At 35.7% G+C, this 14,617-nt stretch overlaps 1 protein-coding gene across 8 annotated transcripts in view; it reads left to right on the forward strand.

Annotated features, from left to right (window-relative positions):
* Positions 1–14,617, forward strand: part of SEC63 (SEC63 homolog, protein translocation regulator) — a 70,503-nt gene that overhangs the window by 33,381 nt on the left and 22,505 nt on the right. For 2 of the 8 annotated variants that reach the window (XM_026511691.4, XM_057311223.1), the window contains exons 8-17: positions 117–225; positions 2,634–2,728; positions 2,829–2,961; positions 4,486–4,578; positions 6,001–6,155; positions 7,357–7,404; positions 7,981–8,128; positions 10,628–10,710; positions 13,640–13,699; positions 13,899–14,072. In XM_026511691.4, the coding sequence (XP_026367476.1) occupies positions 117–225; positions 2,634–2,728; positions 2,829–2,961; positions 4,486–4,578; positions 6,001–6,155; positions 7,357–7,404; positions 7,981–8,128; positions 10,628–10,710; positions 13,640–13,699; positions 13,899–14,072 (1,098 nt within the window). The remainder of the gene's footprint in view (positions 1–116; positions 226–2,633; positions 2,729–2,828; positions 2,962–4,485; positions 4,579–6,000; positions 6,156–7,356; positions 7,405–7,980; positions 8,129–10,627; positions 10,711–13,639; positions 13,700–13,898; positions 14,073–14,617) is intronic. The other 6 variants (XM_026511693.4, XM_057311224.1, XM_044388840.3 and 3 more) reach the window with 3 other exon arrangements.

Raw genomic sequence — 14,617 nt, forward strand, 5'->3', positions numbered from 1 at the left:
TGTTACTTGTTTCATGAACATTTAGAAAATTTGACCAGAAACATATTCTGTATCAAACCTAATATTTATTGTGGTTTTGATGCTCTATTTATTGTTTAATTTTATTTGCATTTTAGGGCTCTTGGTGGTATCGCTCAATACGCTATAGTGGAGACCAGATTCTAATACGCACGACACAGATTTATACATATTTTGTTTATAAAACCCGAAATATGGATATGAAACGTAAGTAAATTTAAGTAGCTGTGATATTAGGTTATTTTCTGAGTCATTTATGTGGAGTTGATATATATTCAACTGGAGACATTTCATTTCAGTTTTATACTCTTTCATATAACTGAAGCTGGAGGAGAATGCTAACACCCTTTATCACGTGTATTGTATTTCTGTTATTCCCATTTACTCAGAGATATATATACACACACACACATACACAGACACACACACACACACACACACACACATACACACATACATATACATACATTTTTTTCCCCTAGAAATTTTATGGTAAAGCTTCGTGTGTGTTAATTTTGTAATAATACTAGCTAATATTTCTTGAGTATTTGTTGTGTGCCAGGCATTGCTAGGGATTATGTATGCGTTAACTCATTTAATCTTTATTTTGCTCCCATAAGTAAGCTACTGTTTTTAGCACATTTTATATATGGGGAAACTGAGCTTAAGGATACATACAGTAAGTGGTAGAATTAGGATCGAACTCAAGCAGTCTGGCTACTGTTTTTAGCACATTTTATATATGGGGAAACTGAGCTTAAGGATACATACAGTAAGTGGTAGAATTAGGATCGAACTCAAGCAGTCTGGTTCCCAAGCCCTAAATTAGTACGTTGTACTGTATTAATCTCAATAAAATAAGTAAGGTCTTGGATGTGTTGAAAGAAAACTGCCAGAATATTTCATTCCCAGAGTCTTATTTCAGAATTTCTTTGTGGAAAAAAAGGTTCTGTTTAAAATACTTTCTTTGATTCCATAAAGCTAACATTATAAATTTTATCCTTGGAATGTATAGTGTTGCCTTTCAGAATCACTGCTCTGCAGAACTTTTAGACACATCATAGATAAGCCCTGCTTCCCCTCCTTGGGAAAAAAAGAAAGGAAGATAGAAGTTTTAAAAAGTTTTAAATTGTGCCTCACTGTAGAGTACATTTTTATTCCAAAACCTAAATGGAGTTTTCTGTAGTTTGGCTTTGCCAGTTTTATTAATTTTTTTTTGGTGATGAGCAAGACTACTTAGAATCATGTGACTGTGTGAATAGATCTTTTATTTTTGGAATGAGCAGATCTTTTATTTCTGAGGAATAAGTGGATGCTACTCTCCCTTTTACACACATATATCACTCTTTCTTATGTTGAATTGAAATTTTAATATAGAAACCCTTTTATGAAAGTGTTTCTTATTTATGATGTGTTTTAATCAGTGAGCTTGGTTTCTATTTTATTTCTGAGGGTGACACTTAGCCTTACACTGTTCCATTGGAAGAGCGTTGTTTAGCTGCTGGTGGGCTTGGTTTCGTATCCTTGATTACTTTATTTTGGCGTCATTTATTATATAGCTGTTTTAGGAGTAGTTGTTTCATAAAACATTTGAGGGTAGTGATGGTAGTTAGTAGCTTACACCCACTACTGTGCTTACGTGTGCCAGGCACATCTGAAGAAACTGAGGCCCATAGAGAGGTGAAGAATATTGTCCTAGGTCATTTAGTTAGGGAGTGAAACTCTAGGGTCTATGCTCTTAACCTCTGTACTGTCCTGCTTTTTGTGAATACATTGCGTGTATTTTCTACTGGAAGATGAGATTGATGACGAGAGTAATGCTAATAGTGTATGTGGCTGTGAATCGTGTACATCGAAGAACATTCCCCATAAACCCTCCAGAGTTCCAAAATAAAAATTTCTGTCTTATTTTTTTTTTTTTTTTTTGAAGATTTTATTTATTTATTTAACAGAGAGAGAAACAGCCAGCGAGAGAGGGAACACAGGCAGGGAGAGTGGGAGAGGAAGAAGCAGGCTCCCAGCGGAGGAGCCTGATGTGGGCTCGATCCCAGGACTCTGGGATCACGCCCTGAGCCGAAGGCAGACGCTTAACTGCTGTGCCACCCAGGTGCCCCCCAAAATAAAAATTTCTGTAAATTACAGAGTATTTCAGTTTACTTAAGGCCCTGAGCAGTCATGAAGTGAAGAAACCTAAAACTCTTTTTAACTCCTTGTTTCTTAGCCTGTTTATGGAGCACCTTTTCCCCCACATAATAGGTATTAAGATCACATGGGATACTTAATAATTACTCTGTAGAAAGTTTCTGTAGAACACATGCTTAAGTCTAGAAGCAGATGCTATTTGAACTGATTTTAATGCATCCAATGCTTTGGGGCCCTTAATTTGATGTATATTTCTATTTACTTGTGATAGGTAATATTGTACATATTTTAAAAAGTGAAATGTTTCTTTTTTATGGGAAAATGAATGCTTGTTAGTGGAGTTCAGATGATTTTAAGCTTTGCGTGCAAGTGGAAAACTGCCTCAGTGTAGGACTAATGAAGTATTATAGGAGAGGAAATTAATAGGTGAGCAGATGTATTTATTTACCTTCATATTACTTTTGTTTTCTTAGGTCTTATTATGGTTTTGGCTGGAGCCTCTGAATTTGATCCTCAGTATAATAAAGATGCCACAAGCAGACCAACAGATAATATTCTAATACCTCAGGTTAGGCCTATCTCCCAGATTCCTTGATACAAGCATTTAGGTATTAAAGTTAATGCTTTTTTAGGTATATATTTTTTAAAAATTATTTTATTTACTCTAGCTAATCAGAGAAATTGGCAGCATTAATCTAAAGAAGAATGAGCCTCCACTTACTTGCCCATATAGCCTGAAAGCCAGAGTTCTTTTACTATCTCATCTTGCTAGAATGAAAATTCCTGAGACCCTTGAAGAAGGTATGATTCTAATATCTACAGGGTTTGGTTTTTTTTTTTTTTTTTTTTTTTTAATTTTACTTATTTATTTTAGAGAGCACATGCAAGCTGGGGGAGGGGGAAAGAATCTCAAGCAGACTCGGAGCTGAGGATGGAGCCTCGGGTGGTGCTTGATCTCACGAACCTGAGATGATGACCTGAGCCGAAACCAAGAGTTGGATGCTTAGCTGACTGAGCCACCCAGGTGCCCCTCTGCAGGGTTTTAATGGTACAAAAGCAGTGGATTTAATTAGACCTCATGGTGCAGTGTTTTGGCCCTGTTCTTTTTTGCTCAAATAATTGATCAAGGACCTTTTAAAAAGAAATCTTCATACTACATAATTCACAAATATTTGAAGATCCAAAGTAAGTCACATATTTTGACAAATATTAAAATTTAGTATTTCAAGGTGAGAGAATATTCTGAGAAATGTTTATTCAGTTGCAGATTATACAGTAATTTCTAGTGACTTTTTAAAAAAGATTTTGTAAGGTTTTCAAGCTTTACAGGGGAAGAAAAAATGGATTTCACAACAAATATCTCAGTCAAGTCCACCACTACTTCCATCACCTCCAGCAGTGTTGCTGATAAAGGATTTAATCTTTATTGAAAGCTTCCCAAATTGCTTGAAGCCACCTCACTGTATGTAAAAGAAAAGCAGTGGATTGGAACAGCGCTGTTTCCAGGGATGTCATGAATTTGAGTTCATTTCTTCTTTACTTGCATTACTTCATTTGAAGTTTTAAAAGAAAATTATTATCCCTAGGGAATAAATATTCTTTCTGAATGAAGCTCCTCCCCTTCTGTCCCTTTTTAAAGCCAATAATATAATCAAATGCCTCCAAAAACAAGGCCAGTTGGTGCTGGTAATTGGTGATAAGATAGGTTACTTGTGATGGAATGAAGGATCACTATTTAGGCATTGTTATTGGAGTTGCAAATTAACCAGTAATTCTGATTTTCCTAATGTCTGTACAGATAACCATCTCCATTTTTTCTCAATTAAGAAACAGGGAACAAATATTTTTTTAGATTGAGTGCTAACCCCAATGGGATGATCTTAATATAGTTAACCATTACATGCAATAAAAATGAGTCTGTCTCCTTTCTCTTCCTCCCCCATGTCTTTCTGCGTTAACATTTATTCTCAATCTTAATCTTTGGACTTACTCATAGTTATAGAAACGTAGGTGCACAAGAAGAAGATTCTTAAGGTTCTTAAACGTAGTAAGATTAGAATTAAGTTTAAGACTATTACAAAAAAGGGAGTTAACTTACAAAGCACGCCACCATAATATTAAAAATTTGCCTTTTAAACATCTAATCTGAACTAGGATTTTCTGACTGATTTTTGACCATGCTGCTTAGGAGAAACTGTTGTGTTCAACCTGTAAAATTCTGAGGTCATGTGAAATATTTGGGGGACAACTTGAATTTAGTATTGATAAAGATGTTTTAACTATAAAAGTGGAATCATTTGTTTCAGGTTTTCTGTTGTTTTGCAGATCAGCAATTTATGTTGAAAAAATGCCCTGCCCTGCTTCAAGAAATGGTTAATGTAATCTGCCAGCTCATAATAATGGCCCGGAGCCGTGAAGGTGAGGTGGAAATGTAATTAATGATGTTGTACTTTTTCTTGCAAGCTTCTGAGGATTATACTTCATAGTTTTAGGAGTTATGAGTACCTGCAGTAATTCTGCCTATATATGTTGAATCAGCTTTCCCACTTTTGTTCATGGTTTTCCTTACTTCTTGCCTATATTTTCCATTATGTAAAGTCTTTATCACAACTCATGTTTTTGAATTTATTGTTTTATTGTTTATTGTCACTTACTGTTTGTAAAGATTTAAGATACTTTTTCCTTCCTTTGAATATTTTTAGTGTTAGGTTATTCTGTATTTTAACAATGAGTCTGAAATAATTCTTTAAGTGATGTAATAATGACTCATCTGACATGTAGTGTTTTTCGCGTGAAGGGAAAAAAGAATGAGGGGAAAGAAGAAAGAATGAGGGAGTTTGTGGTCAGTAATGGAAAGGGAGAGACCCTTAAGAAAGGAGATAATGGTTGTAGTTTGTTGTTACAACGGCTGATGTCAGTTCTTGGCATGGTATCAGTATGTCATTGATACTGATAATTTACTGTTTTGGGAGGTGATGCAAAGAATTTTTCTGTAAAACCAGTGCTTGTTGCTGGATAATGATTGTTGCATTTCAACATGTTTGTATATTTTTGGTATCTTACAACTTTTTTTACTTATTTTAATTTTAGGTAGTTAACATACAGCATAACATTGGTTTCAGGAGATTTCAGTGATTCATCACTTACACACAACACCCAGTGCTCATCACAACAAGGGCCCTCTTTAATCCCCATCACCCATCTAGCCCATCCCCCACCCTCCTTCCTCCATCAACCCTCAGTTTGTTCTCTATCATTAAGAGTTTCTTATGGCTCCTTTCTCCTTTTTTTACTTTTCCCCCTTTCCCATATGTTCACGTTTTCTTTCTTAATTCCACATGTGAATGAGATCATGTGGTATTTATCTTTCTCTGACTTATTTCACTTGGCATAATACACTCTGGCTCTGTCCACGTCGTTGCAAATGGCAAGATTTCATGCTTTTTGATAGCTGAGTAATACTCCATTTTGTATATATACGCCACATCTTCTTTACCCATTCATCAGTTGATGGACATTTGGGCTTTCTCTGTACTTTGGCTATTGTTGATAATACTGCTGTAAACATTGGGGTGCACGTATCCCTTCAAATCTGTATTTTTGTATCCTTTGGGTAAATGCGTAATAGTGCAATTACTGGGTCATAGGGTAGTTCTATTTTTAACTTTTTGAGGAACCTCCATGGTGGATCTTACAACTTTTAAAGGAAAATCAGCACTATGATCTTAAAGTTTGAGGTGTTAACGATATTCATGAGTCATGTTTTCGTGATGAATTGTATACTCCAGAACATATAAAAAGTCCAGCCTTGTTTTTTCTTTTGCTCCTGTTCTTTCTAAGAAAGGGAGTTTCGTGCTCCAACTTTGGCATCCCTAGAAAACTGCATGAAGCTTTCCCAGATGGCTGTGCAGGGCCTTCAGCAGTTTAAGTCTCCCCTTCTGCAGCTCCCTCACATTGAAGAGGACAATCTTAGAAGGGTTTCTAATCATAAAAAGGTAATTCTTTGCCACTTTAAAATCAGCTTTAAACGGTTTGTCATGTTACTTAAAGGTAACACGAATGAAAAGTGTTAGTTTACTATGAATTTTTTAGATTTAGAATGTCTTGAACACTCTACAACTATCCCTAAAGTGGTTCTGTTAGCATTTTCTTGATGAGGGAGGTGTTTTATAATATTTACCTACTGTAAGGGATTTTACTACTTGGGGGTCAGTGCAATTTACTACTACTATGGGGGTCAGTGCATTTTAGCAGTTAAGACTTTGTTCTTTATATTATGTTAAGAGAAATAAATATACAAAGTAAAAATGCACTATATGCTTACCAGTCATATCATGCCTGGCTTTAAGGTTGGGCAGTGGTTTATTAGTTGAGTAGAAACAAAAAAAATTAAGTTTTCATAGCATAAGTAGATCAAATAAAGATGCTTCTAATTTAGATAATGCAATCTATAGTAAAGATTTGATAGCCTTAAGATGTGGCAAAATATGTATAAATGAAAAAACTTGAGGAAATATAAGAAAAAACATTATAATTCTGATAGGAGATTTTGAACATTACTTTGTATCCATTAGACAGAGTGGGTGGAAGATAGACATTGGATTTGATAGTATATTAAGGTAGAACTAATGTGTATTAGAGATTCACATATGAGTTCTCTGTCCTTTCAGGTAATCGTATTGTCCTTATAAATTTGTTCACATTTTTAATTGAAAACTGTGTAATCAAAAAGTGGGCATTCTACATTCCTCATGATCTAATCTCTCTCTGTGAAAGTAAATATTAATAACTAGTACCAAATGCCTGGAAATTAACACTCTCCTAAGTATCCCTTTAGCCTAGATGGATATTACTGCAATAACAGCTGTATTTAGAAAATAACAAAAATGAGAATATTGCATAGCAAAACCTTAAAGGTGCAGTTATACTTGGAGATAAATTCATACTCTTAAAGGTTTTTAACATTAAAATTGAAAATATGGGTCAGCAAACTGAGCATATCAAATGACAGTTGTTCTTGGTTGGGTCAAGATTCTATGAATATTATTGTTTTTTTTTTCCTAACTTTTTTCTAAATTTAAAAAATTACCCTGTATTAACTTTGTAATTTAAAAAAATCCTAAATTTGAATTTCTTTGGATAAAAGGCCATGAAATGCTATAAAGTTGTATTTTTTGCTTTGAAATGTGTATGCAGATCTTCCTCAGCTTACAGTGGGGTTACATCCTCATAAAGCCATCGATCGTAAGTTGAAAATATCCTAAGTCGAAAATGCATTTAATACACCTAGCCTACCAAACATCATAGCTTAGCCTAGCCTACCTTAAACATGCGCAAAACACTTACATTAACCTACAGTTGGGCAAAATCATCTAACACAGAGCCTGTTTTATAATAAAGTGTTGAATATCTGTCTCGTAATTTATTGAATACTGTACTGAAAGTGAAAAACAGAATGGTTGTATGGGTAGAGGATGGTTGTAAGTGTATGGATTGTTTACTCTTGTGATTGTGTGGCTGACTGGGGGCTACAGGTCGCTGCTGCTCCCCAGCATAATGATAGTATTGTATCAAATATCATTAGTCCTGGAAAAGATGAAAATTCAGAGTATGGTTTCTACTGAATGCATTGCTTTTGTAGCATTGTAAAGTTGAAAAATTGTAAGTAGAACCATTGTTAACTTGGGACCCTGTATAATCTTAGCATTTTTCTAAAAGTTATTGGATTTTGTTTTAGTGAAACATGCTAATTTTCTTTTTGTGAAAAATTCTGTGACTTTGGGATTTATTTTCTTTCTCTCTCTCTTTTTTAAAATTCAGTACAAAATTAAGACTATTCAGGATTTGGTGAGTTTAAAAGAATCAGATCGTCACAATCTACTGCACTTCCTTGAAGATGAAAAATATGAAGAGGTTATGGCTGTCCTTGGGAGTTTCCCATATGTGACTATGGATATAAAATCACAGGGTAAGTGGGAGGTTTCCCTGTTGAACATTTTTTCCCTTTTGATAGATTGGCTTTTATTTATATGGCCTAATGTTCTCAAAACATTTGATATCATAATGTGTAATTAGACTTTCCAGAACTGTGGTTTTCCTGTCAGATTGGCTGTGATGGAATATGATATATGCTCAATAGTTTTGAAAACACTTACAGAATCCCACAGAATCTTACTTTTATTATCCTCAGAATGGGATTGAGCTTGAAGACTCTGTTCTGTAGTTCAAGTTTTAGGAATATCTTAACTTTTCAAAGAATGAAAGATTTTCAGATGCACTGAAAGATACTTGATGAGTATATTGTTAGTGTAAAGCCCAATCTACTTTAGTAAGCCTTGGAAATTACCATGTTCTATGCCACATTTCATGTGTTTTTCTCAACCGTCTCTATCTTTATGTTTGCTAGGGTGAAAACATGGGTTTTTCTACCTGTGACAGTTGTCCTGTGAATGCCCATTTTAATAGCTAAATAGTAGTGTTTTATAGTGGTGACAGAATTAGAGATTATCTGCTCCATTCCTTCATTGTGACATTATTCTGAGTTTGACATTTACTAAGTTCCTGTTGTGAGAACATTCTTGTGGGACCAAGAATACAAGGATGTGTTAGGAAAATAGTATCTGTCTTTAAAGAGTTTAGAGCCTAGTTGAGGAAATAGGACATAAACATAGGATTAAAAACAACGTAAGGCAAGTGTTAAGTGAATGACACAGACATTGTGCCATTCATTCATTCAACAATTATTGAGCACCACTCATTTTTGGGGGTGTTGAGGAAGCAGTGGTAAGACAAAGCTTCTGCCTTATTTGAGTTTGCATTCTAATGGAATTTAAAAGAGATAAATGGCTCTCAAAGACTGAGGTGTTATGAGAGGTGAGATAAACTGCAGTCTAGTTTCAATTTTGCTGGAGTGTGGGATACATGTAATGAAAACTGGGACTGCTTTGTTGGGGAGTTTGGATTTCCCTGTGATCTTACAGGGAAACTTCATCATGTATTTCATTCCATAGCATCTTGTATAGATAATTTATTGTATTTTCACAATGCTATCCACATGTGTAATATGAGTCATACAGTTAATGGGGGGAGAGAAGAATTTTAGAAGCAGGAAAGGGGCATCTGCATGATCCAGTGTTAGAGATGGTGGATCTCTTTCCCACATTGCTTAGGGGCTGCGTAGAATCTCCTAGAGGATTTTTCTCCACTTGAAAGCCTGAAATGGCAGGTAGATATTGTTATAGCTTTTAATTCCCATGTAGTGCTTATGCACATACAGCTGTGCAGCGTTGACGAATGTGTAGCCCAGATGAGATAATGGAGACTTCCAGATTGAAGAAAAGATATTGTATCCTTCTTTTTAAATAATTATTACTTTTTCTTTCCTAGAGCATGAAGTGGGAGGCGGGGGGTGGGGGAGGTGGGGAGGGGCAGAGGGAGAGAGAATCTTAAGCAGGCTCCATACTTACTTAGCGTGGAGCCTGATGTGTGGCTTGATCTCCATACCCTGAGATTGTGACCTGAGCCGAGATCAAGAGTCGGATGCTTAACTGACTGAGCCACCCAGGTGCCCCAGAATATTGTATCCTTATTGACGCCCAACTGTTGCACCTCACAGCCAGTAATGGAGGAGAAAGGAGTTATAGTTTGTTGGAGGCTGTTCTTTTCCAGCTGGTGGTGTGTTAATGTACTCCAGACCAGAGTATGCGAATCTAAATCTGTGTAAAATAAACATAACAAACTTAGAAAAATCTGTAGGCAGAAAACTCTTACAGATAAAATTTGTAGGAAAAAATGAATTTGAATAAGATATGTTTGATAAGTTATAGTAATTTTATTTATTAACTTTAACATTAATGTTTATTTTAATGTTTATTTTTAATGTTGTTTATTTTATTAGCTTTTGGCAATATGTGTAGCAAATACGGTTGTAAAAAGTTAAACAATTGCAAAAAATTTTTAAGGTGCTTTTTACTATAAACAAAACTTAGAGGTTCTTACTTTAAAAAATAAATTTAATGTGACTGGGAATACTAGTTCTAATTATTTCATTTCTGACAGGCAGACCGGCATTGGTCATATAGGTAAAATCTTATGAATACAAGGCTTGCACGATTTAATAGAGTGACAGATCTTTATATCACTATGAAAGAAAGCTGTGCTACAGTACCCCTCACATTATACTTTGTTTTAAAAGACCAGGGTTTGAAACTTGGCAATGCCAGTATAACCATTATGGGACCCCAGGCATTTTACTTTGGTTTTGAACCTCACTTCTTTAAAGTGGAAATAATCTCCAGAGAGCTATTTTAAAGATTAAATGAGTGCATTGTTGAAGGCATCTAGTGGAGTGTTCTATGTAGAGTAGACAGTCAAAATATTTTTTATTAAGTTTAAAATATATTTGAAATACTGAAGTGCCAAATTGAATTTTAGTTTTTTACTCTGATTTTTTACTCTCATCTTGTAGTATTGGATGATGAAGATAGCAACAACATCACAGTAGGATCCCTAGTTACAGTGTTGGTTAAGTTGACAAGGCAAACAATGGCAGTAAGTAATCTCTCTTTATTTTTATGCTTTAAGAGTTATGTGTTAACTAATGAATCATCGAGCCTTACATCGAAAACCGGGGATGTACTGTATGGTGACTAACATAATATAATAAAAAATCATTATTAAAAAAAAAAAGAGTTATGTGTTAAAAAAAAGTTATGTGTTAAGGGGTGAAGGGGAAAAGGAGGTGCAGACTTCTGATTATGGAATAAGTCATGGGATTCAAAATATAGCACAGGGAATATAGTTAAGGTCATTCTAATAGTGTTGTATGGTTACATAGCATAACATACAGAGTTGTTGAATCACTATGTTGTACACCTGAAACTAATGTAGCATTGTGTGTCAACTATACCCCAGTGAAAAGGGAAAAAAAAGTTATGTGTTAAAGTTCTTATATTTATTTTCATACAAAAAACCCTTGGAAAATAGATTAATTCTTCATGTGATGATTTGTTAATTCCCTGTAAAATATTATAATAATAAGGTAATGTGAGTATAGTATTGAAACTCCAAAGTACTATACAAAGATTAATTATTGATTATTGTTGCAAATTTCATTACCTATTCCTTCTTGGTCAATTCTGAATTTACTCTTAATTTTTTAAATTATAGTGAAAAATATATTTTTTTCTAATTATATGAAAAATTCATGCTGTCTGGGGAAAAACTTCAAGCAATGCAGGAAAGTATGGGAAGAGATTAAAGTCACCTAAAGTCCTGCCACTCTGAGATTATTGATTTTGAAGCTTATCACTTTAGATACCCTAATGCATGAATACCTGTGGGTTAAATGATGTTTTTTCACTATCATGGATTCCTTCTCTCACCCACCTCCCTCAGGAAACCCTTTGTCAGTCCCAGACGACCAGAATTTAGTCTTATGTATACCCTTTCCTATCTTTCTCCATGCTCATATTTACTGCCTGGGCCTTTACATTGTATGTATGTATATATACCCTGGTAATTTTTCTCATTCCCTTTCATAAAATTCAATCACATTGTATATGTTTCCTGTATATCTTGTTTTTCTTAGTTTCTATTACATATTTGTATTACCTCCCAAGTCAACTATTATATTACCTCCCAAGTTAGAACTATAGTCGTAACTGGTTTTTAATCGACGGTGCTATTTTTTTATTTTATTTTTTTAAAGATTTTATTTATTTATTTGACAGAGAGAGAGATAGCCAGTGAGAGAGGGAACACAGGCAGGGGGAGTGGGAGAGGAAGAAGCAGGCTCATAGAGGAGGAGCCTGATGCGGGGCTCGAGCCAAAGGCAGACACTTAATGACTGAGCCACCTAGGCGCCCCTGACGGTGCTTTTTTTTTTTTTTTTTTTTAGATTTTATTTATTTATTTGACAGAGAGAGAGAGCCAGCGAGAGAGGGAACACAAGCAGGGGGAGTGGGAGAGGAAGATGCAGGCTCCTAGCAGAGAAGCCTGATGTGGGGCTCGATCCCAGAACGCTGGGATCACGCCCTGAGCCGAAGGCAGACGCTTAACGACGGCGCCCCCCAGGCACCCCCCTGACGGTGCTGTTTTTAACTCCACATATTCAACTAGTGGGAGATTTTAGCCTGTTTTACTCTGGGGCCTGGGAATACTTGCAGGAAACATACTCTGCATTTAAACCCAATCTCTAAAACCTCTGGATGTTGATTTTATGGTAGCAAGTGGTAAGGAAGCATTTGTGTCATGGACTGTGGAGGAGAAGTGCCCCCCCCCCACCCCGGGAGAAGAGGAAACTTCAAAGTCGGTGGCTAGGATTGGGCATAGAATCCAAATTTATATTACCTACATGCTTTGGAATTCCCAGCCTGAAAAATGAGTAAGAATTGGCCTTGGGCTGTTGACACTTCTGGGATAGTTGGTAGGAAAAAAAAAAAATTGCCCAGGAGGAAGGGAAAGAATCAAGTATCCTATCTTCAAGTACTTGTATGAACTGAACCTCAGAGTAATTAGTGTTAGAACCCAGCTAATAAATGAAGTGAAGCAGAGATGGTGGAATTAGACTAGGGACTCGCAAACTTCTTCTGTAAAGGTCCAATTAGTAAATGTTTTAGGTTTTATGGACCACATGGTTTCTGTAGCAACTACTGAATTCACAAATGGGCATAGTTGAGTTCCAGTAAAACTTTATTTGAAAACCAGGTAATGGGTCATAGTTTGTGGACCCCTGAATTAGGCTAACAGTTTAAAGCGTAAGTTATCATTGTTTTTACTTGTTGGCTTTAGTAATTCCAGGGAGTTTATTAAACCCAACATCACTTATTATATTCTAGTATAGATTCTCACTGAAATCTTATTGGAATTTAAATCCTAAATTTATGCCTTCTATTCTGATCCTAAGTGGAGTATATGGTCCACTTATGGACCTTATGGATTATATGTCTTTAGATTATATGGATTCTCTCACTGTTCCACACCTTAGGTCTTTTACTTATTTATATATGTAATTAATTTAAAAAATTTAAGAAATGTGTTTTTCTTAAGTAAACTCTACCCCCAATATGGGGTTTGAACTCACAACCCTGAGATCAGGAGTCTCACACTCTACCGACTGAGCCAGCCAGGCGCCCTTCCACAGTTAACTTTAAGCTATGAAATATTCCTGACCTTATAATGAGTTTATATATCTTAAGTCATTGCATTTGTAAATTTAAGTAGACTGTACTTTTCAAAATATATTCAAGACAGATGTGCGATACTTCAGGAGGTAACTTCTGAAGTGTCATTCAGTAATTGCTGAATTTGCACACATCATTTAGTAATTGCGAAAAGTCTCCTGTTCTCCCTCCCCCCACCAATTGTCACCAGTTAAAAAACTTATTGGTCATCTATTTTGAAAGATTGCTTTATCTGAAAGATAAATATTGACAAGTCTATCAAGCTATATTTATATTTTTCTTCTCTCTGCCTCTAGGAAGTATTTGAAAAGGAGCAGTCTATCTGTGCTGCAGAGGAACAGCCCGCAGAAGATGGGGTAAAACTTGGTTTTTCTTACCTATCTTTCCTGGTGAAGGAAGTGTTTTGTTCAGTTCTCTGATTGATTTATATTGTTGTGGGAGAGTAATTCAGTTTGTGAAAACATTTAGTTAGCCATTTTCATCTAAAACTTACTCTGACTCCCAATGACACTATTGCTGTAACTTCTGAGTGTGTGTGTGTGTTTTGATTTACAGCAGGGTGACACTCATAAGCACAGGACAAAAGGAGGGTGGCAGCAGAAGGGCAGAGGGCCCAAGAAAACTGCTAAATCAAAAAAAAAGAAACCTTTAAAAAAAAAACCTACACCTGTGCCCTTACCACAGTCAAAGCAACAGAAACAAAAGCAGGCAAATGGAGTTGTTGGCAGTGTAAGTTTATTACTGTTATTATCATTCTTTATTGAGTTATAACATACACTAAAATGTTCAAATCCTATGTGTATAGCTCCTGAAATTTTACATATGTATGTACGTATGATAGCCAGATTAAGATGGAACGCTTTAGCGCCCCAGAAAGCTCACTTGTGTCCCTTCTCAGTCAGTGACCCCTCCATCTACCTCCATACCCTCCAGTTCTGGCTGTTATTACCAGAGATTCGTTTTGCTTATTCTTACACTTCATGTAAGCGGGAACTTGTTTGTGTGCTTTTACTCAGCATTATGTCCATGACGCTCCTCCGTGTTGTGTGTAGCAGCCGTCTGTTCTTTGTGTGTGTGTGATACTCCATCTAATGAGTACACTACAGTTTGTCTGTCTGTTCTGTGGTTGGTGGACATTTGGGGTGTTTCTGCGTTTTGCCTGTTATTGAATAAAAATGCTGTGCTTATTCATGTACATGTCATTTTGTGGACATTTCATTTTTCTTGGGTATGTACCTACCTAGCAGTGGAATTGTGGGTCATAAAATAAGTGT

Source organism: Ursus arctos, unplaced genomic scaffold (genome assembly GCF_023065955.2).
Source record: "Ursus arctos isolate Adak ecotype North America unplaced genomic scaffold, UrsArc2.0 scaffold_13, whole genome shotgun sequence".
Taxonomy (NCBI): Eukaryota; Metazoa; Chordata; class Mammalia; order Carnivora; family Ursidae; genus Ursus; species Ursus arctos.